This window comes from Tamandua tetradactyla, chromosome 18 (assembly GCF_023851605.1).
Source record: "Tamandua tetradactyla isolate mTamTet1 chromosome 18, mTamTet1.pri, whole genome shotgun sequence".
Taxonomy (NCBI): Eukaryota; Metazoa; Chordata; class Mammalia; order Pilosa; family Myrmecophagidae; genus Tamandua; species Tamandua tetradactyla.
The window spans coordinates 19,260,956-19,286,190 of record NC_135344.1 but is presented as its reverse complement, the minus strand read 5'-3'; the positions used below and the strand labels follow the sequence as shown (position 1 = coordinate 19,286,190).

The following is a 25,235-nucleotide window of genomic DNA, read 5'->3' as shown; positions in this document are numbered from 1 at the left end:
GGAAAGGGGAGTCCTGCAGGCTGAGCACTCGATTTTGTAGTTTCTGAGCTTTGCACCTGGTGATCCACTGTGATCACAACTGGCGATCCACTGTGATCACAACTGACAATCCACAGTGATCACAACCGGTGATCCACTGTGATCCTAACTGGCAATCCACTGTGATCACAACTGGCAATCCACTGTGATCACAACTGGCGATCCACCGTGATCACAACTGACAATCCGCTGTGACCACAACTGGTGATCCACTGTAAAGAGGGGGAGACCCCCGTCTTCTGCCCCTCATCACAGTACCTGGCCTGCCTTCCCTTTTCTTGGGAATGAATTAGAACCTGATCACAGCAAGTTGTTGTTTTCAGTTCTCCAGCTTGGCATTTTGTATTTACCTGTGTTTCACAGCAACTGTGGAAGGATTATATAGTCTTTGGCAATTTCAGTTAACTTAGGTATAAAAATGTACTTTATATTTCACCCATTGTTCAATCATCTTGAAACCACAGTAGCAGCATATATGTCTTTTTTCTTTTACATAGATTTTGTTAAAGTATGATGTAAAATACAGAAAAGTGTCCATATCACAAATGTACCACTTGAGAATTTTCTCGAAGTGAAATATACTCATGCAAACTGCACCCTGATCAAGAAACAGAATGTTGTCAGAAGCCCAGGACTAGATACTGCCCCACCCCCTATGAGTGATTACTGCCCTAAATTCTATTACCATAGATTAGGTGTATCCATTTTTTAACTTTATGAATGTGGAATCTTCTTGTATCTGGCTTCTTTCAGTTGGCTTCTTTCACTCAATATTGTATCTGTGAGATTCATCCTGTGGTTGCATGTCGGTGTAGTTCTTCATTCTCATTCCTATATGGTTTTCCGTTATTTGAATATAGAGCAAATTATCTCCTGCAGTTGTGAATGCAGGTCAGTAAAAAATGGTTTGGACATCCAGACTGAGAAAGGCAGTCATTTTTGTATTTACATCATGACAACGTAATCTAATGCCCAATTATTTTATTACTACAAGTAAACAAAACTTTCATAAAAGCAATAAGCAATTGTTTTTCTCTTCCGTAAGTCAGAATATTAAATTTACTTAATCATTCTCCTTTCTTCTCCCCACCAGCTATGGAATCAATCACTTCTTTCCACCTTTGGCTCTCATAAAAACTGATTTGTATCTCTTTTTATGTGTCACATGTAGATAGTTATTATAGTTATCATAAATAGCAGATCAGGTATCTATGACTGCTAAATTGAGCTCCTTGATGCCAAACTCTAGCTTTTAATTCATGTTTCTAAACCCAGTATCTAATCTATTGTGTCTGATATCAATCAGAAAACATCTAGGTTTGTTGAGGGTTCTGAACTAGAGCTCTGGTTTATCAACAGGGTTTTATTGCATTTTGTCATTGTAGCCTGAGATTCCTGAATGCATCTGCAAACAAATTGGAAACCCTTCCTCCAGCCACACTTTCTGAAGAAACAAACAGCATCTTACAAGAACTGTATTTGACAAATAACAACCTCACAGATAAATGTGTGCCCTTATTAACAGGACATCCCCATCTGAAGATCCTTCACATGGCCTATAACCGACTTCAGACTTTTCCAGCAAGGTAAAGAAGGATTGTAAAGTGGCATTTTTAATTGTATTTCTAAAAACGTGTTCATCGATGGCAAAGGAGAAAGCTAAAAATGTCTATTTCCCAGATAGCATAAAGCTTGTTCCTCATGCATTTTTATTTAGAGTTACCTTTTATGCAAGCCATGGTCAGCATTCTTCTAAATTGAAACGTATACATTTTCTAATAATAATGTCTCCAAAGATCCAATCACTAGAGTGTTCTTATGATTTTGAAATAAAGTATGTTATGTAGCGGGTATATTTTTCCTTGTTTCTTTTTAACCAAATTAATTAAAAACAATAATATTAACCTAATATGGTGTGTAGGTATTAGAATATATACTTGGAACTTGAAGCTTCTTACTTAACTTCCAGCTTTTATATTCATGCACATGGAATCAAAAGGAGTGGTAGCATATGCAACCATAGAAACTGTGTGATGTTACAAATGATTTATGGCTCTTAGAAGATCCATTTTTAATTCCATTTTAATTTTAGTTTCCAATTTTGGGTAGCAGTGGCATTGTCTCTGGCTTTGAGTGACTCTACACTCTGAGCCTGCCATGAAGAATTTACTCCACTTCCATTTCACTGGCATTTATCCATCTAACAAGTTAGGGCTTGGAACACACACCCACACATCAAAGAAGCAAACACTAACCCTTCTGGTATTATGCTGGTAACTGCAACTCAGAATTGAGGCCAAATCAAAATACTAGCACAGCCTTTCTCTGCTGCCAGCCTGTTTAAATCTTTCTGAAGGAGGAAGGCCCACTTATGCATTTACTTAAAATATTGCTCTCTTTTTTATAATATATATTTATTTTTACTTTATTGTTTTCCTCTCATTTGATGTTACTGTTAAACCATTTATTTACTTCTATGTACTGATGGGGTGGGGAGGTAATAGTTTTGGGAGAAAACATGGTAATCACATAAAATGAATATGTCTGGAAGGGCTCATTGTCCAATTTCAGATGGTGAATATCTAAACCCTGCAGAAGATCCTGCAGAATCAGCTCTGATTCAGAGGATATTTCTCCCTTCCTCCAGTGACGCATGTCTCTCTTGTCACCCTAAGTGCAAAGAAGTTTTTAATGGACCTAGTAAAAATCCATCTTGCTATAATTTCCATCTCTTCTCGGGGGGTGTGATGTGGTCCGATTGCTCCCCTACAAGGCCCCGAGCTCCTTAAGGGTCAGGACTGTGACTTATTCATCTCTTTAACCTCACATCTCACACAAGGTCTGGCCTAGGGTAGACACTTACCCAGCGGTACTGAATTAAAGACACACTCCAGCGATCAAGTCATTCATTCTTCGCTGACTTCTTTCTATGTTGACAGATGTAAATGTCTTTTTTTCCTTCTTGGGCCTGATTTCTATTCTTTTAATCACTTCTTGTGCCCCGTCACCATATTTCTTTCAAAATACAATGAGAACATATTATTCTTAAGATAATTTTCTTACCAATTCAGGCCATCCTAGATGGATGATTTCACAGTCTGTGTGTACTGTTGTTTGTAGTATATGCTGACATGTTGGCTAGTTTTTACATTAAACAATCTGATTTCATAAGGTAAAAGTGTAGTTGTCGTATCATACGCACATATTTATTTTCAATAAATAAATTTACACCTTTGCATTACAACCCTTGGGAATCCTGGACATCCTGGAACCCAGCATCACCAATAGAAGAACGAGAATCAGAGGAGTGGTAGATGCTGTTAGATACTCGCACACATGGAGAGCATGGGCATTTTCCTCCAAACTTACAAAGAACGTAGTAAGCCCTAACTCTGGAATTTTTACTTGTTTACTGAAATTTTTACATGATAGATTAAGATTGAACAATAAAGGCATTCGTAAACGAAAGTGTTAAATTACATTAGAACAAGCTATTAAGGTAAGGGCAAAGAGAATCTTTCTGTGTAGATGTTTCGCTGGAGTTGAGAGAGATTTTGGGGGTCACTCTGTGAATTCAAATACTGCCAGGTGGCCGCAGGCTGTTCTGAATGACTTTTCAAACATATCCCCCGCCCCTCGCCACCACCTTATAAAATCGTGAATGATGTCAGAGAAATTTGTGGAGTAGGGTTTTAGAAGAAAGCATATATTAATATGAACTGCAGCCCTATTCTCTATATCTCTTTGAGTTTTCAATACCAATACAAAGAAATACTCTTAGACTAGCTCTTTCAAGGCAGTTATGTTGGTTTAATGCTGGCTTTTGACCCATCTGAGTAGAATTTTTACTGGAATTGAGACTAAGCTACATAGCAAAAGGGTTGTTGTTGCAGTAACTTAATCTACACACAGATTTTATGAGGAAAGAGACATGCACTTTTCTTCTTGTGGCTAATTTGTAGAATTGTATAGTTTTTTAGTAGGAAAGGAGGTGTTAAAATTCTTTGATACTCATAAATAATAATGAAAAACTTTTTTAAATGACCATTACAAGCGTCTTACAGAATCTTTAAAGTAATGTCATCATAAGTTCCCCTTTTCATTCTCATTATATATTATTTTCTTTTTAAATTGCATTGTTATTATTTTATGATCCTTTCCCCCATGGATTTTCTGTTTTTTAGTAAAATGGCAAAGCTGGAGGAACTTGAAGAAATCGATATCAGTGGGAATAAACTGAAAGCCATCCCAACAACTATCACGAACTGCAGGCGCATGCACACTGTGATTGCTCATTCCAATTGCATCGAAGTCTTTCCTGAAGTTATGCAGCTCCCAGAAATCAAAGTATGTGTTTTGATTCCATAAACTCTAAGCTTCAGGTCTCAAAGAGAATTGTTTTCCCTAATTCATCAGTTTAGGAAGTTTGCAATTCAATTGGATGCACTGAGAGTAAAGAATCTAATCAACCCTTGCTCTGGTCTTCCTAACCAGCAGGTTACACTTTGAGTCAGCAAAGGATAAAAAACACTGACTGTCTTGAAAAATTGTATTCCTGGGCTCTGTCCCTAACTAGCTATATGACATGAAGCCAGCTACACAGCTACCTGATACCTCTTTCCCAATCTGTATAGTCATTCCCCTCCCTATTTCCAGAGTGGTTATGAGGCTCAGAGGGTAAGACAGGTGTGAAAGCAATTGGGAAAAGTTAATATTGCCATTGCATACCCTTCCCCCATCCCAGCTTGCCTAATTAGTTAGCATATACCACCACAGTCCTAGAAGAGTGGCAGTTCCCTACACAGATATAGCATCATTGCTGTCGTCAAACATTTCCATTTAGTGAAATCAGGAGGGCAGATATCATTATTCCCATTTGATAGATGAGCAATCTGAGGAGCTGAAAAATGAAGCAATTTATGTAAATGAAGACAGCAAATTGGTGGCAGAGACTGTCTGCAAATCCTGACTCCTAGCCCAGAGGGCTGACCCATGGACTGGTGGGATGAAACTAATTACTAGAATGAAAGCCATCTAATCATTTTTATTTTTTCATATTTTGTGTCTTTTGGGGTAGTTGGTGGATGCAGAGTAAGACATTCTTTATATATGGTGAAATTTTTCATTTGCATCTTGGCATTTCTGATTATCACCAATTATGTTTAATAAAAATAACTTGGTTTAGACTTGGAGCATATTCTAATCTCCTCACAAGGGAAAAAAAGTAGTCATACTTAGTTATTCTCAGGCACTTTCTGGTATAAACTTTGTGTATCAGATTAGGAAAGTGTATAGACATTTGAAGACACTTTAAAATAGTATTCATAAATTTTCATAATTTTTAGACATTTTTTGGTTATGGCGTGTACAAGCCATTTTATAAGTGTATGTAAATGTGCGTATGCTTTAAGGCATAAAATACTCTACTGAGAGCTTTAAGAGCGCTATCATTTCATATAGCACCCTGGAATTTTATAATGTTTATTATAAACTTCCAGAAGCATTTTACTTTTACATTCTAAATAGGACCTTTCATAGAGGTCTAGAGCATGGGCTCTTGAGCAAGACAGGTCTGGAATTGGATCCTAGCTGAAAATAATTAAACTGTTCTATCTGTCTACTCATATGCAAAATCAGAAAAACAAAGTACTACCCTTAAAATATTGGTGGCAATGAAATTAAATAATATCTGTAAGTATTTGAAATAGGACTGCACATAGTAAGTACTCCATGTTAACTCTAGTTAATACAAGTCCTTAATATAGGTTCACCTGTGGTGTTGATTATATGGCACAATTATTTTGGCTGAAACTCAACAAGATCCAGGAAATTTATTATATAAGCAAATGCTGTTTGCTTCCAGCACAGGAAAGATGTTGGCAACTAAGCATCCCAGCGTCCCTGAGCAACCCATTACTTGACTTAGCTGCTATGCTGTGGTATCCTTAACAGGGGGCTCTTAAGCTGATGTCTGTACACCTGCAAGATGATAAACCAGCTCAAAGAGGAAAACAGAGTCTTGATATTAACCTCATATTTGCTGGTCTTAGTTTCTGTACTGGTCTTTTAATTTTATGTAACTCTTAATTGTATTTAGTTAGGTTTTTTTGTTTGTTTTAAGAACCAAATTTAAAATACAGATAGACATTTTTATTTTTTCAGGTTTTGACTAGAGTTTGCAAAATGTGAAACTTGTTATATGGAAATTCATACTCTTCTAGACTCTTGCTTGGTTTCCTGGGTTCCAGAATCAAGACTTTCTGTTTCTGCTCCATTCTTTCCCCTGTTGTCTTCCCTTTATATACCGCTTTACAGCTCCTTTAAGAAAAAAATTTATTTTGGTGGGTGTAAAGTGGTATCTCATTGTGTTTTTTTTTAATTTATTTTGTATTGGAAAACAAAACAATATACAAACATGAACATTCTTAATATACAGACATTTTGTGTATGGTGTACAATCAATGGTTCACAATATCATCACATAGTAGTATATTCATCACCATGTATATTTATTTTTTATTTTTTTTTTTTAACTTATCATTCCGTTCTACATATATATTCAGTAATTCATAATATCATCACATAGTTGCATATTCATCATCATGATCATTTCTTAGAACATTTGCGATCACCATGATCATTTTTTAGAACATTTGCATCGCTCCATAAAAAGGAAAAAGAAAAAACTCACATATACCATACCCCTTACCTCTCCTTCTCATTGACCACCAGTATTTCCATCTATTCAATAGATTTTAAGCTTTTGTTCCCCCTATTTTTTTCTATGCCCCTTACCTCTCCCTTTCATTGTTCACTAGTATTTCAATCACTCAATTTATTTTAACATTTATTCCCCTTATTATTTATTTATTTTTAATCCTTTTTTTTTTTTTGCTTGGGCAGGCACTGTGAATGAAATCTGGGTCTCTGGCACGGCGGGTGAGAACTCTGCCTGCTGAGCCACCGTGGCCCACCCTAATCCATATTTTTTACTCGTCTGTCAATATCATAGATAAAAGAAGCATCAGACATAAGGTTTTCACAATCACATAGTCACATTGCAAAACCTATATCATTATACATTCATCTTCAAGAAACATGGCTACTGGAACACAGCTCTACAGTTTCTGGTACTTCCCTCTAACCTCTCTAATAGACCTAGAGGGGATATCTATAAAATGCGTAAGAATAACCTCCAGAATAACCTCTTGACTCTGTTTGAAATCTCTCAGCCACTGACACTTTATTTTGTCTTATTTCGCTCTTCCCCCTTTCAGTTGTGAAGGCTTTCTCAATCCCTTGATGCTGAGTGCCAGCTCATTCTAGGATTTCTGTCCCACGTTGCCAGGGAGGTTTACACCCCTGGGAGTCATGTCCCATGTAGACAAGGGGAGGGTGGTGAGTTTGCTCCTTGTATTGGCTGGAGAAGGAGGGATGGCCTCTGTTCTTAACTGAAATTCTCCGAGTTCATTTATTAATGTTAGTTGATATCAGTGAGACCATACAGTATTTGTCCTTTTGTTTCTGGCTAATTTCACTCAGCATAATGTCCTCAAAGTCCACCTATGTTGTTATATGTTTTATGACTTCATTCTGTCTTACATCAGTGTAATATTCCATCATATGTATATACCACAGCTTATTTAGCTACTTGTCTATTGATGGACATTTGAGCTGTTTCCATCTCTTGGCAATTGTAATTAATACTGCTATAAATATTGGTGTGCAAATGTCTGTTTGTGTCCTTGCCCTCATGTCCTCTGAATAGATACCTAGCGATGGCATTGCCGGATCATATGGCAATTCTATACTTAGCTTCCTGAGGAATTGCCAAACAATTTTCCCCAGTAACTGTACCATTTTACATTCCCACCAGCAGTGGATAAGTGTGTCTCTTTCTCCACAACCTCTCCAGCACTTGTCATTTTCTGTTTTATTTACAATAGCCATTCTGGTGGTTGTGAGATGATATTTCATTGTGGTTTTGATTTGCATTTCCCTAATAGCCAGGGATTATTGAGGATTTTTTCATGTGCCTTTTAGCCATTTGTATTTCCTCTTCTGAGAAGTCTCTGTTCATGTCTTTTGCCCATTTTGTAATTGGGTTGTTTGTCTTTTTGCTGTTGAGTTGAACAATCTCTTTATATATTCTGGATTCTAGATGCTTACCTGATATATTATTTCCAAATATTGTCTCCCATTGTGTAGGTTTACTTTTTACTTTTTTGACAAAATTCTTTGATGCACAAAAGTGTTTTTTTTTTTGAGGAGTTCCCACTTATTTATTTCTTTCTTCAATACTCGTGCTTTGGGTATAAGATCTAGAAAACTGCCTCCTTTTGTAAGATTTATAGGATATTTCCCTATATTTTCTTCTTAAAGTTTTATAGTCTTAGATCTAATGTTTAGGTCTTTGATCGATTTTGAGTTAATTTTTGTATAGTGTGTGAGATATGGATCCTCTTTCATTCTTTTGCATGTGGATATCCAGTTTTCCAGGTACCATTTTTTGAAGAGACTGTTCTGTCCCAGGTGAATTGGCTTGACTGCCTTATCAAAGATCAATTGTCCATAGATGAGAGGGTCTATATCTGAACACTCTATTTGACTCCATTGGTCAGTATATCTATCTTTATGCCTTTACCATGCTGTTTTACCACTATAGCTTCGTAAAGTCAGGTAGTGTGAAACCGCCAACTTCATTTTTCTTCCTCAGGAAGTTTTTAGCTATTCGGGGCACCCTGCTGTTCCAGATAAATTTGGTTATTGGTTTTTCTATTTCTGAAAAGTAAGGTTTAGGAATTTTCATTGGTATTGCATTGAATCTATAAATCAATTTAGGAAAAATTGACATCTTAACTATAATTATATTCCTATCCAGAAACATTATAAGCCCTTCCATTTATTTAGGTCTTCTGTGATTTTTTTTTTAGCAATTTCTTGTAGTTTTCTTTGCATGGGTCTTTGTGTCCTTAGTTAAATTTATTCCTAAATTTTTTATTCTTTTGGTTACAATTATAAATTTATTTTTTTTCTTGATTTCCCCCTCAGATTGCTCATTACTAGGGTATAGAAACATTAAAGATTTTTGAGTGTTGATCTTGTAACCTGCCACTTTGCTGTACTCATTTATCAGCTCTAGTAGTTTTGCTATGGATTTTTTTTTGGTTTTCAACATAGAATATCATATCATCTGAAACAGTGAGAGTTTTATTTCTTCCTTTCCAATTTTGATGACTTGTGTTTCTTTTTCTTGTCTAATTGCTCTGGCTAGAACTTCCAACACAATGTTGAATAACAATGGTGACAGTGGACAAGGATCCTTGTCTTGTTCCTGCTCTTAGGGGGAAAGTTTTCAGTTTTTCCCCATTGAGGATGATGTTAGTTGTGGGTTTTTTCATATATTCCCTTTATCATGTTGAGGAAGTTCCCTTCTATTCCTATCCTTTGAAGTGTTTTCAACAAGAAAGGATGTTGAATTTTGTCACATGCCTTTTCTGCATCAATTGAGATGATCTTGTGGTTTTTCAGCTTTGGTTTGTTTATATGGTGTATTACATTAATTGATTTTCTTATGTTGAACTATGCTTGCATATCTGGGATGAATCCTACTTTGTCATGGTGTATAATTATTTTAATGTGCTGCTGGATTTGAGTTGCAAGTATTTTGTCAAGGATTTTTACATCTATATCCTTTAGAGTGATTGGTCTGGAATTTTCTTTTCTTGTAGTATCCTTGTCTGGCTTTAGTATGAGGGTGGTATTGGCTTCATAGAGTAAGTTAGGTAGCCTTCCCTTCTCTTCAATTTTTTGAAAAGTTTGAACAGGATTTTTGTACTATTCTTTCTTGAATGTTTGGTAGAATTCACATGTGAAGCCATCTGGTCCTGGGCTTTTCTTTTTTGGGAGCTTCTTAATGACTAATTCAATTTCTTTACTTGTTATTGGTTTGTGGAGGTCATCTATTTCTTCTCGAGTCAATTTTGGTTGTCCATGCGTGTTTTAGTTTGCTAGCTGCGGGAATGCAACACACCAGAGATGGATTGGTTTCAATAAAAGAAGATTTATTTAGTTAACATATAGTTCTTCAGAGGAAAGGCAGCTAACTTTCAACTGAGGTTCTTTCTTACATGGAAAGGCACAGGGTAATCTCTGCTGGCCTTCTCTCCTTGCCTCTGGGTTCCAACAACTTTCCCCAGGGTGATTCCTTTCTGCATCTCCAAAGGCCTGGACTGAGCTGCAAATGCTGAGATCTGAGGTATGCTGAGCTGCTTGTACTTTGACCTCTCTCATTTAAACTTCCAGCCAATGAAATCAAACGTCATTCATTGCAGTAGGCATACCTCCTAGCTAACTGCAGATGTAATCAGCAACAGATGAGGTTCACATGCCATTGGCTCATGTCCACAGCAGAAGAACTAGGCACCTTCACCTGACCAAGTTGACACCTGAACCTAACTATAACAGTGCCTTTCTAGGAAGTTGTCCATTTCATCTACATTGTCTAGTTTATTAGCATAAAGTTGATCCTAGTATCCTCTCATTACCTCTTTTATTGCTGTAGGGTTGGTGATTATGTCTCCTCTTCCATTTTTTAGTTTACTTATTTGTCAACCTTGCTAAGGGCCCATCAATCTTACTGATTTTCTCATTGAACCAGCTTCTGGTTTTGTTGGTTTTCTTGATTTCAATTTTATTTATTTATGCTCTAAACTTTATTATTTCTTTCCTTTTGCTTGCTTTGGGGTTAGTTTGCTGTTCTTTCTTCCAAATGAACAGTTAATTCCTCGATTTTTGCTCTTCTTTTTTAATATAGGCATTTAGGGCAGTAAATTTCCCTCTTAGCACTGACCTTGCTGCATCCCATATAAATTTTGATATGTGATGTTTTCATTTTCATTTGCCTTGAGGTATTTGCTGATTTCTCTTGTAATTTCTCCCTTGACCTACTGGTTGTTGAAGAGTGTGTTGTTGAGCCTCCATATATTTGTGAATTTTTTGGCCCTCTGCCTATTATTGATTTCCAACTTCATTCCTTTGTGATCTGAGAAGGTGTTTTGTATGATTTCAATCTTTTTTAATTTATTGAGACTTGCTTTGTGACCCAGCGTACGGTCTATCCTTGAGAATGATCCATGAGCACTTGAGAAAAAGGTGTATCCTGCTGTTGTGGGTTGTAATATTCTATAAATGTCTGTTAAGTCTTTGTTCATTTATTGTGTTATTCAAATTCTCTGTTTCTTTCTTGATCCTCTGTGTACATGTTCTGTCCATTGATGAGAGTGAGGAATTGAAGTCTCCAACTATTATGGTAGATGTGGCTATTTCTCTTTTCAGCATTTTCAGTGTTTGCCTCATGTATTTTGGAGGCCTCTGGCTTGGTGCATAAATATTTATAATTGTTATGTCTTCTTGTTGAATTGTTCCTTTTGTTAATACATAGTGCCCTTCTTTGACTTTTTAATTGTTTTACATTTGAAGTCTAATTTGTTGGATGTTGGTATAGCTACTCCTTTTCTGATTGTTGTTTTTGTGAAATATCTTTTCCCAACCTTTCACTTTCAACCTATATTTATCCTTGGGTCTAAAATGTCTCTCCTATAGATAGCATATAGATGCGTCTAAAATGTCTCTCCTATAGATAGCATATAGATGCGTCCCATTTTTTAATCCATTCTGCCAACCTATGTCTTTTGATTGGGGAGTTTAATCCATTAACATTGTGTTATTACTGTAAGGGCAGTACTTTCTTCTACCATTTTGGCTTTTGGATTTTATATGTCATATCTAATTTTTCTCCTTTTTACTTTTTCTTATAGTCTTCATTTCTACACTCTTCTCCACACCTCTCTCTCCTATTTTTTCCTATCTGTCTCTAGTGCTCCCTTTAGTATTTCTTTCAGAGCCGATCTCTTGGTTACAAATTTGCTCAGTAATATTTTGCCTGAAAATGTTTTAATTTCCTTCTCATTTTTGAAGGACAATTTTGCTGGATAAAGAATTCTTCATTGGCAGTTTTTCTTTTAGTATCTTAGATAGATCATACCACTGTCTTTTCACCTCCATAGTTTCTGCTGAGAAATCTACGTATAGTCTTATTGGGCTTCCCTTGTTGTAATTGATTGCTTCTCTCTTGCTACTTTCAAAATTCTCTCTTTCTCATTGACATCTGACATTTTGATTAGTAAGTGTCTTGGGGTACATCTATTTGGATCTGTTCTATTTGGGGTACACTGCACTTCTTGGATCTGTAATTTTAAGTCTTTCATAATAGTTGGGAAATTTTTGGTGATAATTTCCTCCATTAGTTTTTCTCCTCCTTTTCCCTTCTCTTCTCCTTCTGGGACACCCACAAGATGAATATTTGTGCACTTCATGTTGTCATTCAGTTCCCTGAGTCTCTGCTCATATTTTTCTATTCTTTTCCCTATATTTTCTTTTGCTTGTCAGATATCAGATGTCTCATCCTCCAGTTCACTAATCCTATCTTCTGCCTCTTGAAATCTAACATTGTAGGTTTCCATTGTTTTTTTCATGTCTTCTACTATGCCTTTCATTTCCATAAGTTCTGTGATTTTTTTTTCACACTTTTGATTTCATCTTTTTGTTTGTCTCTTACCTTTTTATATCCTCCCTCAGTTCACTGATTTGATTTTTGATGAGATTTTCCATGTCTGTTCGAACATCCTGAATTAGTTGTTTCAGCTCCTGTATGTCATTTGAATTGTTGGCTTGTGCCTTTGACTGGGCCATATCTTCAGTTTTCCTAGTGTGATTTGTTATTTTTTGCTGGCATCTAGGCATTTAATTACCTTAATTAGTTTATTCTGAAGATTGCTTTCACTTTTTTACCTAGGATTTTCTTGCTGCATGACTTTGTTGTCTATCTATTCTTTGACATTCAGTTCAGCTTCTTCTAGACCTCTAGCTTAGGGTTTTGTTTAACAGATCAGAAATTTTCAGTTCTTGTTTTCTTGTTTCTTGCCCTGCCTTTTATTCCCCCTTAGGAGGGTCTACTTAGGTATTATAGACCCCAGTCAGTCAGGTTTTCCAGACCAGACTGGTTTCCTCTCAGAAGGAAAGAGTCACCTGCACCAGTTTTCCCTGAGGGTGAGACCCAGCAGTTCGAAAAACCTTCCTTTGAAGCCTCTAGACTCTGTATTTTTCCTATCCTCCTGTGTATGTGGCATTTGTCGGCCTGCAGGTCCCACCAGCATAAAGTGATGTGGTACCTTTAACTTCAGCAGATTCTCTCTGCTAGGGTGTGGTTGACCTCCTTTTAAAATTTTTAAATCTTTTTAAATGGTTTCCATTCTTTTGGTCTGTGATTTTTTCATCCCAGCTGTTAAATCTCAGCATTTTCCTGTTGTTAACAGCATTCAGCTCTTTTCATTACCAACAGATAGAGATTTTGCCTTGGTGGTGTTTTGGCAGGGCAGGGTTAGGGGTGAGCAATATTAAGTATACTTTATGTACAAAAGTATAAATTAGCCCTGGACGTATAGTTTATTGAAGAAGTAGTAGTTATATTGTTTCTGGTTTTTTTTTTTTACGTGGGCAGGCACCAGGAATCGAACCCATGTCCTTGGGCTTGGCAGGCAAGCATTCTTACCTGCTGAGCCACCGTGGCCCTTGTTTCTGTTTTAATACTTTAGTGTTCTTTCGTATGAGACTATTTCAAATTACAATATTTACTTACAAATTCCAGGTAAAAATAGTTGTACAAGAAAAAGTTTTTTAACTTGTTGGATCTCAAATGTGAAAATCTTCATTGCAAACTTAGCCCTAAAACACATTTTCGATGTAGAAGAAATATCTTCATTCCTAGGTAGAGATAGTCTAGTCTACATTAAAATTTGTATTATTGACTTATTAACCCTAGGTTATATTCATTTTCCTTCTTGAAAATAAAGTGCAATAGTTGTAGTATTTCATAAGCATTGCAATTATAAAAACTTAGCAGATAACATAATTTAAAGAGAGATATTCAACAAATTACTACTCTCCAGAAAGTCTCATCTTTTAAAATATGATAGGAAAGTGTTTATTCACAGATTTGTTACCAAAGCTTTAAAAACAATTATTGAAAAGGGAAAGAAGTATCCTTAATAAAATATGCATGCTAAAATGTATTAAAAATTTGAAAAATTAGGCCATTATCCATGCACCCTGAAATAGAGACTATATACACCATATAGTCTTAGATAAAATTCAGGTTTGGCCTTTTTCCCATTTTGGAATATCCTGTGAGATCTGGTAAAGTGAACATCGGTCATCAGTTTCTTTCCTTGAATGGGGAGTTCATCTAAATTGTCTGTAGAAGTAGAAAAATGTATATTTTTCAGAATTTTCTGATGAGCCCAGCTGGACCCAATGTCATAGTATTTTCTTCCTTGGTACTATCATTTTCACTTTTGTTTAACGCTTTTAAATTAGTCTTTCAAATCCCACTACCAGCCAGTCCTATCAAATCTTGGTCTAAAATGGGCAGATCTCCCTTTGGATGCAGATCAGCTCTCAGTCAGCTAGAGAGGTACATGAATCCAGAATCACCATGTAAATCAGACTTGACTTGGCTGGACACAGGTCCAAGTCCATGTTTCGGCTCTGCTGGCTGGTAAACCCAAGAAACAGAATTGACCGTGGATTGGGCATTCTGTTCTCCTTCCTTGGGGGGCCCGTCCACTGAACCAGATAGCAGCCACATTACTAATAAGTGTTTGGGGAGCAAAAAACAAGCTTTTAGTTGAGTATCTTCCATTGAGTGACTTTGAACCTTTTTTTGAACTGTGTTTTAAACAGGTGAAATAAATGTATGACACACATGAAAAAAACTTGTATTTTGGGGTTTAAACACTATATCAGCAAATTGTCACATTTCCATATTCTTATGGCTTACTGATTCTGATTGCTGGGTGGACAGCATCTTTTAACATGTTCAGAATTCTCTTCAGAACATTATTTTCATGTTTGTGCTAGGCAGTAATAAACTACTTGTATAAGTGAGTAGACTCATCTCTAGAATGTTGTTGTTGTAACTGGAAAATGGGATAAGAAGTATTTTTAATATGCCACATTCTTGAGAATAATGTCTGCAGGTGATTGAATATCACTTGGAATCCTCCTTGCTTGTCGTTGTTTCTAAAGTGAGATGGAGAATAGAATATCAGCTTAGTCATAAAGATACGTGAGGAATATGGGGAAACGGCTGGGTCATACTGGATGAAAGAAAGGGAATAATTCTTTGGGGAAGTAGGGTCATGGAAGTGAAGGCAGGTCAGGGGCTACTTAGGTGTCAGCCGTGTGGAATACTTGAACTATAAGCATCATCCAACCAACTGTAATGCATATTCCAAACCAGGAACCATGAGCAGTCGTCATTATACTCTTAGAATCTGGCTAGATAACAGTTCTTTAGAGAGCATTTTTGACGGTATGTTTTCAATTCCTGTCTAGGGCAGGGCTCCAAATAAGGTTTAAGGAAAGAAGAAGCAAGGTCTGCAAGGGAGTGGCCATTAAGCCACATTGCTCCCTGCCTCCCCAGAAACAGGTCAATAGGAATCTGTGGCTGCATATTCTCTCTCTTTCAAAAGTGCTATAATGAGGTATCTAAGGCTAGTTGTTTGATTTGTTTTTGTTTCTTAAACTCTAGTTAAAAAACAAAAACTTCAGATCTTTCTAACAAAATAGCACATCCATCTTAGGAAGACAGTTGCACATATGTATAGATAAATGACTGGTCCTCTGTGAGCTCATCCCCTTTAGAGATACTCATGGAGAAAGGAGCACTTGTGACTGTGAGTCCTAAAAATAAGTAGGCTATGAAGTGGTCATGTGATGCCAAACTCTTCTATTCCTAAACATGAAGGAAGTGAGCTCTACTCCCAGAAAGCTGGGATACAACCTTGAATTCACTTGGCTTCTGATGAATACATTTGAAGTCTCTTTTTTGGATCTAAAGTTTCATGCTAAAATTACACCCTCTACAACCTTTGAGTAAAACAGAAACCCCAGCAACATTTGCTAGTTTCCCTATAAATCTGTAACTTAGTGCCCCCAAAAGCACACATAATCACTTTTTTTTAAGACTCAAGAATGATGTAAAAGAATGCTCAGTTTATGCAGGATGCACTTTCTTAAAGTCAAACTTTGAAAATATTTTCACTTTAGTGAATGAGGGAATTCACTGTTTAGAGGAAAAGAATACTATTTGGTAGATGGAGGATCTCTTTTAAAAACAAATATTTGCCCTAATTATTATTTTTATCAGTTCAGATTCTTTTTTTTGTTGTTGTTACATACTTCATAACTTTATTCTGTCTTACAGCTGCATAATATTCCATCTTATCGGTAAATGTCACAGTTTGTTTAGCCAACTGTCTGTTGATGGACATTTTGGCTATTTCCATCTCTTGGTAATTGTTAATAATGCTGCTGTAAACATTGGTGTGTAAATGTCCATTTGTGTCCTTGGCCTCATGTCCTTTGAGTAGAGACAGCATGTAGATAGGTCCTGTTTTTTAATCCATTCTGCCAGACTATGTCTTTTGATTGGAGAGTTTAATCCATTAACATTCAGTGTTATTACTGCATGGGTAGTACTTTCTTCTACTATTTTGCCTTCTGGATTTTATATGTCATATCTGATTTTCCTTCTTTTTACCTTTACTCATAGTCTTCCTTACTATACTCTTCTCCACACCTCTCTCTTCTGTCTTTGTATCTGTCTCTAGTGCTCCCTTTAGTACTTCTTGCAGAGCTGGTTTCTTGGTCACAAATTCTCTCAGTGATTTTTTGTCTGAAAATGTTTTAATTTTTCCCTCATTTTTGAAGGACAGTTTTGCTGGATATAGAATTCTTGGTTGGCAGTTTTTCTCTTTTAATAATTTAAATATATTATCCCACTGTCTTCTCACCTCCATGGTTTCTGCTGAGAGATCTGCGCATAGTCTTATTGGGCTTCCCTTGTATGTGATGGATTGCTTTTCTCTTGCTGCTTTCAAGATCCTCTCTTTTTCTTTGACCTCTGACATTCTGATTATTAAATGTCTTGGAGTATGTCTATTTGGATCTATTCTCTTTGGGGTACGCTGCACTTCTTGGATCTGTAATTTTAAGTCTTTCATAAGAGTTGGGAAATTTTCAGTGATAATTTCCTCCATTAGGTTTTCTCCTCCTTTTCCCTTCTCTTCTCCTTCTGGGACACCCACAACACATATATTCGTGCGCTTCATATTGTCTTTCAATTCCCTGAGTCCCTGCTCATATTTTTCCTTTTTTTCCCTATAGTTTCTGTTTCTTGTCAGATTTCAGATGTTCTGTCCTCCAGTTCAGAAATCCTGTGTTCTGTCTCTCGAAATCTATCATTGTAGGTTTCCATTGTTTTTTTCATCTCTTCTACTGTGTCTTTCATTTCCATAAGTTCTGTGATTTGTTTTTTCAGACTTTCAGTTTCTTCTTTTTGTTCTTTCCTTGCCTTCTTTATATCCCCCCTCAATTCTTGTTTGTTTTCTTGCTGGATGAATTTGTTGTCTATCTGTTCTTTGACATTCCGTTCAGCTTTATCTGGACCTTTAGCTTAAGTTTTGTTTAACAGAGGAGAATTTTTCAGTTCCTGTTTTCTTGTTTCTTGCCCTGCTTGTGTGGTGCCTTTCCCCCACACACACTTAGGAGGGTCTACTTAGATATTATTGACCCCAGCCAGATTTTCCCAGACCAAACAGGCGTCCTGTCAGGAGGAAAAAGTCACCTGCATCGGTTTTCCCTGAGAGTGAGACCCAGCAGGTTGAAAGACTTTCCTGTGAAGTCTCTGGACTCTGTTTTTCTTATCCTGCCCAGTATGTGGCGCTTGTCTGATTGCAGGTCCCACCAGCATAAGATGATGCGGTACCTTTAACTTTGGCAGACTCTCCCTGCTGGGGGCATGGTGGAGACAGAGGAGAGTTTCTAGGCTGGTTTTAATGGCTTCAAGTTACCAAGCCCTGGTGTCTGGATTCCTTGATGGAGGGATTCCACCTGAGTTGGGCTTCACCCCTCCCCTGGGGAAGGCACAGGCTCCAGATAAGCCCCCCCAAAGAGCTCACTTCTGCCTATGCCTGGGGCATTTGCAGCCTGAAAAGTCCTGCCACTGTATCCAGAGGCAGTCAAGCCTTTGTAGATACACAGCCACAAAAACCTCTGTTTCCTTCTCTTTTTTTCCCCCTTTTTTTGTCAGTCCTGCCCCCTTGGCGCCAGGGCAAAAATGAGCAACCTCCGCTTTGATCAGGTTCACCTAAGCTGGGGGCCTATTTTTAGTAGTCAGAATTTGTTAATTAGTTCCACAGTTGGCGTTTGATTGTGCCCAGTCCCTGCTGCTGGTAAAGTCCTTTCCTTTCCCCTCTGGGAAGCGGCCTATGGGGGAGGGGCGCTGGCCGCCGCAACTTTGGGAACTCACGGTTCGGGGGGGTGCTCGCAGCGGGTCCAGCTGGTCCAAACTGGGGTACGCTGTGTGTCTGGTCACTGACGTGGCCCCAGGAACTGTTCTGTACTGTTTCTGGTTATTTAATAGTTGTTCTCAGTTCAGATTCTTACCAATAAGATTTTCCTATGTCTAAAATCCAGTTGTGAATAATCACAGAAAGAGGGTATGTAAATTTAAAAGCAACATTTTACGTAAGGTTAAAGGCCTTTTTTTTTTTTTTCAGGAGGGTGGTGTGTGTGCATGGTCCGGGAATCAAACTTGGGTTTCCCGCATGGTAGGCAGGCATTCTACCACGGAACCAACCATGCACCCTTAAAGGCCTTCTTTTAGAGCTCCCTGAAAGGTGGGGAGGTGTAACTTTAAAATATACTTCTGTGCAGTTATACAGAAACACCGTTTTATTTTATATAGGAAAATAACACTTCAGTTCTGGCTTTGGAGACTATATGTGGGGTAGAAGGTGAGGTCAGACTGGCTTACTACTTAAATGCACAAACATCCCACATTAATTGATCATTTGGCCTTTTACAACATGAGGAAAGCATATAGTATTATAAGAGTTTTAGGACAATTTGACTAAAACTTATATTTTGAGAAATGATAAACATATTTATTTATTTTACTACTAAGCTAAAATGTTCTAATTCTTCAATATCTATGTTTTTAGAAGTACCTTGATAATATGTTTTTGGTTGATGACAGGTGTCTCGAATTGAGGGGTTTTTTTGGTCTTTGGCAGTTAAAGATGGGGAAAATGAGGTATTTGGAATAGATTCCCTTGACTGAAAAGATCATTTCTTTGTGTAAATATGAGAGAGAGAGAGAGAGAGAGAGAGAGAGAGCTAGATATACAGACACAGATGCATAACTAAGAGCAGGAATTACTATACCCACCTGTACAGGAGACAGGACCTGGCCCCACCTGCCTCTCCAGCCCTGTCTTCTGCTGTCAGGGCCACCAGTCTGCAGCCACACCAGGGCACTCACAGGTCTTCTGACATGCCATGCACTGTTCTTGTCCCCTCCATTTTGCACGTGGTTTCACCTCTTCCTAGATGTCCCTGTCCTCTCATGTCTGGCTGCCTTTACGTCTGAATCTTCATAAACTCCCCTGCTGTGGTCAGCCCTCGCTGAGGTCTCAGGGCTGCCCCATCCCAGTGGCTGCATGTACACTCAGGCTACAAAGTCCTCACGCAGCTGGAGATTGCGTGGACCGTTTCCCCACCAGCTGAGGGTCCTGAAGGGTCAGGACTGTGTCTGATGCCTGGCTTATTGCCTGCCACTTAGGTGCTTAATAAATATTCTTTTGCATGAATAGTTGGATTTACTTCTTATTAGTTCAAAATCAACATAGTGAACCTCTTCCAAGGATGAAAATATTTCACATCGTAGTTTTCCCCTTGTCAGACCAAGGAAATACAGAATTTGAGTGGGAGCCCCAGTTTTGAACTGTCAGCGCTGTTGGGAAGCACAGTCAAGCTGTGGACTAGGTGGAATCTGAAGGAAAGACAGAAAGAAAGTGTGGAAAAATCTCTGGGAGCTCAGATGTTCTGCTGTATTATTCAAGTTAACGCTTTCTGGGCAGTACAGACAAGTATTTGGCAGATAATATATAATACACTAGTATGAAAATTGTTATGCCTACTCATTAACATTTTGTGAGGAAAACATCATGTTAAAATATTGCAGCTTTTGTGATAATGACACTGAATCGATGCATTGGATTATATCCCTTTTTCTTTGATACACTGATTACTTTTATATGCTTTTTTTCTAAGTGTATTAACAAAAACTTCTTTTAAATCATGACTCTTCTCACTTGTCATGATAGGGGGTGGTAGATTATTTTGTTTTGCATATTCTTGCCAGATTTTGTATTAAAGCAAAGTAATTTTTGTTAACTCTGTTCTAGAATGTTCCCAAAAGAATAGAAAAGTAATTTTCTGTTAGATTTTAGCCAGATTTAACATTCTGTTTAAAAATGTATTTTTAAGAAAATTTTAGTGCATTAACTATATTGGCACAAATATTAAACAACATAGAATGTGTTGGTATGTTTTCTTCTAGTCTCATCCAAATAGTTTCTATTTTCTTGTTGATAGCCATTAAAATTATTCTCTTTTCAAGCATTCATTGAGTAACTCAAGCAAATGGGTGGTACTATAAAAAAGAACATGAACTAGTCCCCATAAGAAGGCATTCACTATCTGTGCTGACACTGAGAGCAGGCCACATATCCACCCCTGTGATGTCTGTGAGCAAACGTCCTTCAGTGTGCACAGACAAGTATAACAGGCGTGTTTCTCTGCTTATCTGTCATTAAAGAAATTGGTTACACTCTCACACAGAAATAACAATAACATTAAAAATGTATTTGAGTTAATAATAGAGTGGTACATGGGAACTCTCTATTTTATGCATGCTTTTCCTGTAAACCTACAACTTCTCTAATAATAATTTAAAAAAAAAGCATTTGAATGCAGTTTACTATAGACCAGAATTTATCTCAGCTTCTATCTGTTTTAGTTTCCTGGCTGCTAAAATAAATACCATACAATGAGTTGGGTGAGAGGAATTAGTGGCCTGTGCTTTCAGAAGCTAGAAGGCTTGCTCCCTCCCAGGGTCAGTATCTTTTGGGCTGGCTGGCAATCTTTGGGGTTCCTTGACTTTTCCATTACATGAAAGTGCACATGGCAGCATCTTCTCCTTGGGGTTCCATGAATTCCAGCTTCTCGCTGCTCCCCATGGCTTCTTCCTTTAACTGGTTTTCATTCTCTATAAAAGACTCTAGTAATTCATATTAAAGCCCAACAAAATTCATTCAGGCCACCTTTAATCGAAGTAACATCTTGAAAAGATCTTATTTACAATGGGTTCCCACCACTAGAATACAGAACAAGACCAGACTGGGATAGACAATTTATCCACCACACCATCTTCACAGATTTAATTACTGAAGGATTCTCTTATAAGATTCATTTATTTGATAAATTATTGTCTGCCTTGTACCAATCATTTGTTCATTCTTTCAAGTGAAAGCGTTTGTTGAGCATCTAATCTGTCCATGAACTGTGCTTAGGATAGAAGGGAATAAGAAAATCCTTACTCTCTAGGAGGTAATAGTCTGGTGGATGTTAAAAATAAATGGATAATTATAGCACAAGACTTCTAATTGAAACAGGGTTGTAGTGGAGTTGGCATTGGGTTGGGTCTTACAAGGAATAAGACAGACTTTACCAGGTAAAAGGCAAAAAAAAAAAAAAAAAAAAAAAGCTCAAAGAAAAGAGTTCCAAACACAGAGAATAGCATGTGCAAAGGCAGACAAATAAGAACCTAACACAAGCAGGGACTATAATCCCTTGACGGAGCTGAAATTCAGAGTGAGTGAGGAAGCAAGTTGTGAAGGTTGGGGGTAAAGGGCCTTATTTGACAAACTGAGGCATTTGGTGGCCAGGGTAAGGGGCAGTAGGGAGCACCTGAAAGACTGAAACTGGAGTGGGGGTGGATGGAGTAAACCACATTTGGGAAATCACCCAAGCAGCATTGTGAGGAGCGGATCGGAAGGAAGCAAGACTGAAAGCAAAGATAGGATGTAGTAATAGGACTCCAGGTGAAACGTGACGAGGGTAGAACCAGGAAAGTGGAACAAGAAGGAAGGGAACTGGCTACAATAGATTAAAAAATCAGTCAAAAAAGACTGGGTGACCAAATGGGCATGGAAGGGAGGTGGGAGGCAGTGCATAAGCCTCATCTCTAAGAGGACCTACATTACCATCCTCTACATTATCTTTATAAATGACACCTACTAAACTAATTTTGTAATTTGGTCATTTAGAGAATGAGCTATTTTATATAGCAGAACTCTGAAAATCTGAATATTTAGGTAACATTTTAAAAGTTTTTACTAATTTCATAAAATTCAGTATTATTCTAAAATGGTTTTAATTAATCATTCACCAAAACGCATGTTTTGACCTCTGACTTTGTTTCTGTCAACAGCTTTCTGTCAGCCCTTTAGCTCATATTTCATCACTACCCAGTAGATTTGTGTTAACCACATTTGTTGTCTTATCTGTGCTGATGTATACTGACTGTACTGACAGCATAGCACATTATTAACCAGTGTTATCGCAGTTTTCCTTTGAAGTCCAGTTAACTATCTTGAAACTATTATTTCTAATTGGAAAAAAAAAGGAGGTGGCTGTTTCCTTATTATTGCTATTAAGGTTAAGTGGATTATTTATTGTACGTAAACTCAAAGTTGTAGGAGACTCTTTATGTGATGAAAATAAAGATCTGGAAAATTGTTGCAATCAAGTCATAGAAGATTAAGTGGAATGTAAATGAAATTGGAGCTACATATATGATGTAAAAATGTTTTTTTGGTGTCAATGATAAGGGGACAAGTGAAAAAAAAACCATAATGCTACTATCACTGTTGGTGTTAGGGTGATAGATTTAAGGATAAGTTTTCCAAGCTTTTTGGTTGGTCCAACTTTTTGTAATATGCTTATAATACTCTCATAATAAGCAATTATTGAAAATGACAATATGATTTTTAAATCATTGCTACTGTTTGGGAACAAGAGCATGATGTGTGTGGAAACATTTTATTGTTTGAAGTCAGTTGAGAATATATTTCTCCATAAGTATGAGTTTTTGTTTTACCCAGCCAACACCCCTTAATCTATAATAGTTTTAAATATTTTAAGGGTTTTTCCAAATAAAAGGGAGATTGTTGTCCACTGTTAAGATTCTGCATTTCTTGGGAACAATTCCCTTTTAAAACCATGTTGAGATTTTTCAGAGGTTCTTTAGGCATTTTTTTTAATAAGGTGCTAACAGAAGCTAGGTAATTATTGAATGCCCTCCACCCCATTTTACCATGTTATAGGTTGCATGCTCTCTTTTCCAGAACATTTCTCAGTTACTTTTCTTCTCCCTTGTACATGGTCAGACCTCTCTATCCTGCTATCTGCTTCTTTAACAGAAGTGCAAAGCCTCAGTTTAGAGCTTCCTTCGTTTAAGCCATATATCAGTTTTATGGGAGAGAAGGTATCATTCCCATTGACAGATAATATGAAATTTTTGTTCTAGTCAATGTGAGGTCCTTTTGTGGCTGTTTTTCGAGTGAGATTGGGCAAGACGTATTGGAAAGTCCAGGTATTGGATTCTTGTGGACAGGCCCCATAGTGATGCTTCCCTTGATTTCTTTCTCTCATAGAAAGTGTCTTCTCATTTTGAATGTTTGTTCCCTGGCTTTTGCTCATTTTGCATGGGTTTTCCATTTGTTTTAGTTTTGTTTTATTTTACAAGAGCCCTTACTTTTCATTTTGCTGTTCTAACCACACCCCACCTGGCCACCACAGGTGCCAAGATTTTATGAGCAATAGGAAAAATTTGTATCCTCAGGAGTTTTCATTTAATGCTTAATTTGATTTCAATTTATTTATTTATTTATTTATTTGGGTACATGGTCCAGGAATCGAACTCGGGTCTCCCACGTGGAACTAGAGCATTCTAACTACTGAACTATCCATAGGTAATGCTTAATTTTGAATGCAGAGACAAAGGGACAAAGATGAAGAGAATAAAAAACATGGCTTTTGTGTTATTCAAAGAAAGTGAAAATTCTTGCTGTGTTTAGCAAATCTTTTAAAAATGTTTTTGGTAGAGTAACAAACAAACTTCTTTTTCTGCATTTGACCAGTATAGTATAGTAAATGGTCTGAATGATTCACCTGCGAAGGATGGGAGGGTAGGGCTACCTGAACAGCTTCTCCAGACCGCTCCTCTCTTGTCTCCACTTAACTCCTTCAGTGCGTGGACCTCAGCTGTAATGAGCTAAGTGAAGTTACTTTACCAGAAAATCTGCCTCCAAAACTGCAGGAACTAGACCTGACTGGAAACCCCCGTCTTGCCTTAGATCACAAAACCCTGGAACTGCTGAAGTAAGTATTGTTTTATAAAGTGTCGTAGCCCATCATTTTTCACTGCACAACGGGATTTAGAACTCAGTAAAAACATTAAACAGAAAATAGGAAGCATCCATTGACTTATTAGCTGTATTTTTATATTTGAAGTAAAGATATTTCAGAGTCTGTAATTCACTAAAATGGAGGGCAAAAAAATTCAAATAGATAGATACTCATCTGTCCTTTTGAGAAAGTACTCAGACTAAAAGAGAGTGAGAATAAAAATTAATAACAGGAAGTCAGGATATAGAAGACAGTGGAGAATAATGAGCAGCTAAGACATTAACTTAAATCCCAATAGTTATTGATGATATGGTTGTGACACTTAATGCGAATGTTAAAAAAGGATTTTAAAGAAAGATGCGTAATGTAGGAAAATTAGTCATTGGAAGTGAAATCCACATTATTTTAACAAAACTGGGCTGTGGGATGGTTAGCTCCCTTTGTTTTGGGGAAGAGGGAATACATTGATATTATTTGCTTATTGATGTTGATAGAGAATTACAAGTTAAAGTGTACTATTGAAAACTTTAAAGGTAACCTCATTAGAAGAGATGTCTTTATAAGAATGTTCAGCACAGAACTCTAAATGTACATCAGTAGAATCAAATAAATTATGCTTCACAATTTAATAGTATACATCCATTAAATATTATGATATAGAGCTATATTACTAACTCTAAAGATCTCTACAGTGTAATATTAAGTGAAAAGAAAGGTTATAAAGAGAGAAAGCTAGAAAAGGACTTTTAAGTCCAAAA

The 25,235-nt window shown here is 37.1% G+C and overlaps 1 protein-coding gene across 1 annotated transcript in view; it reads left to right on the top strand.

The window, feature by feature from the left end:
- Positions 1-25,235, top strand: part of PHLPP1 (PH domain and leucine rich repeat protein phosphatase 1) — a 268,194-nt gene that overhangs the window by 223,710 nt on the left and 19,249 nt on the right. Inside the window, exons 11-13 of the mRNA XM_077135308.1 lie at positions 1,425-1,625; positions 4,224-4,386; positions 24,320-24,450. Coding sequence (XP_076991423.1) covers positions 1,425-1,625; positions 4,224-4,386; positions 24,320-24,450 — 495 coding nt within the window. The remainder of the gene's footprint in view (positions 1-1,424; positions 1,626-4,223; positions 4,387-24,319; positions 24,451-25,235) is intronic.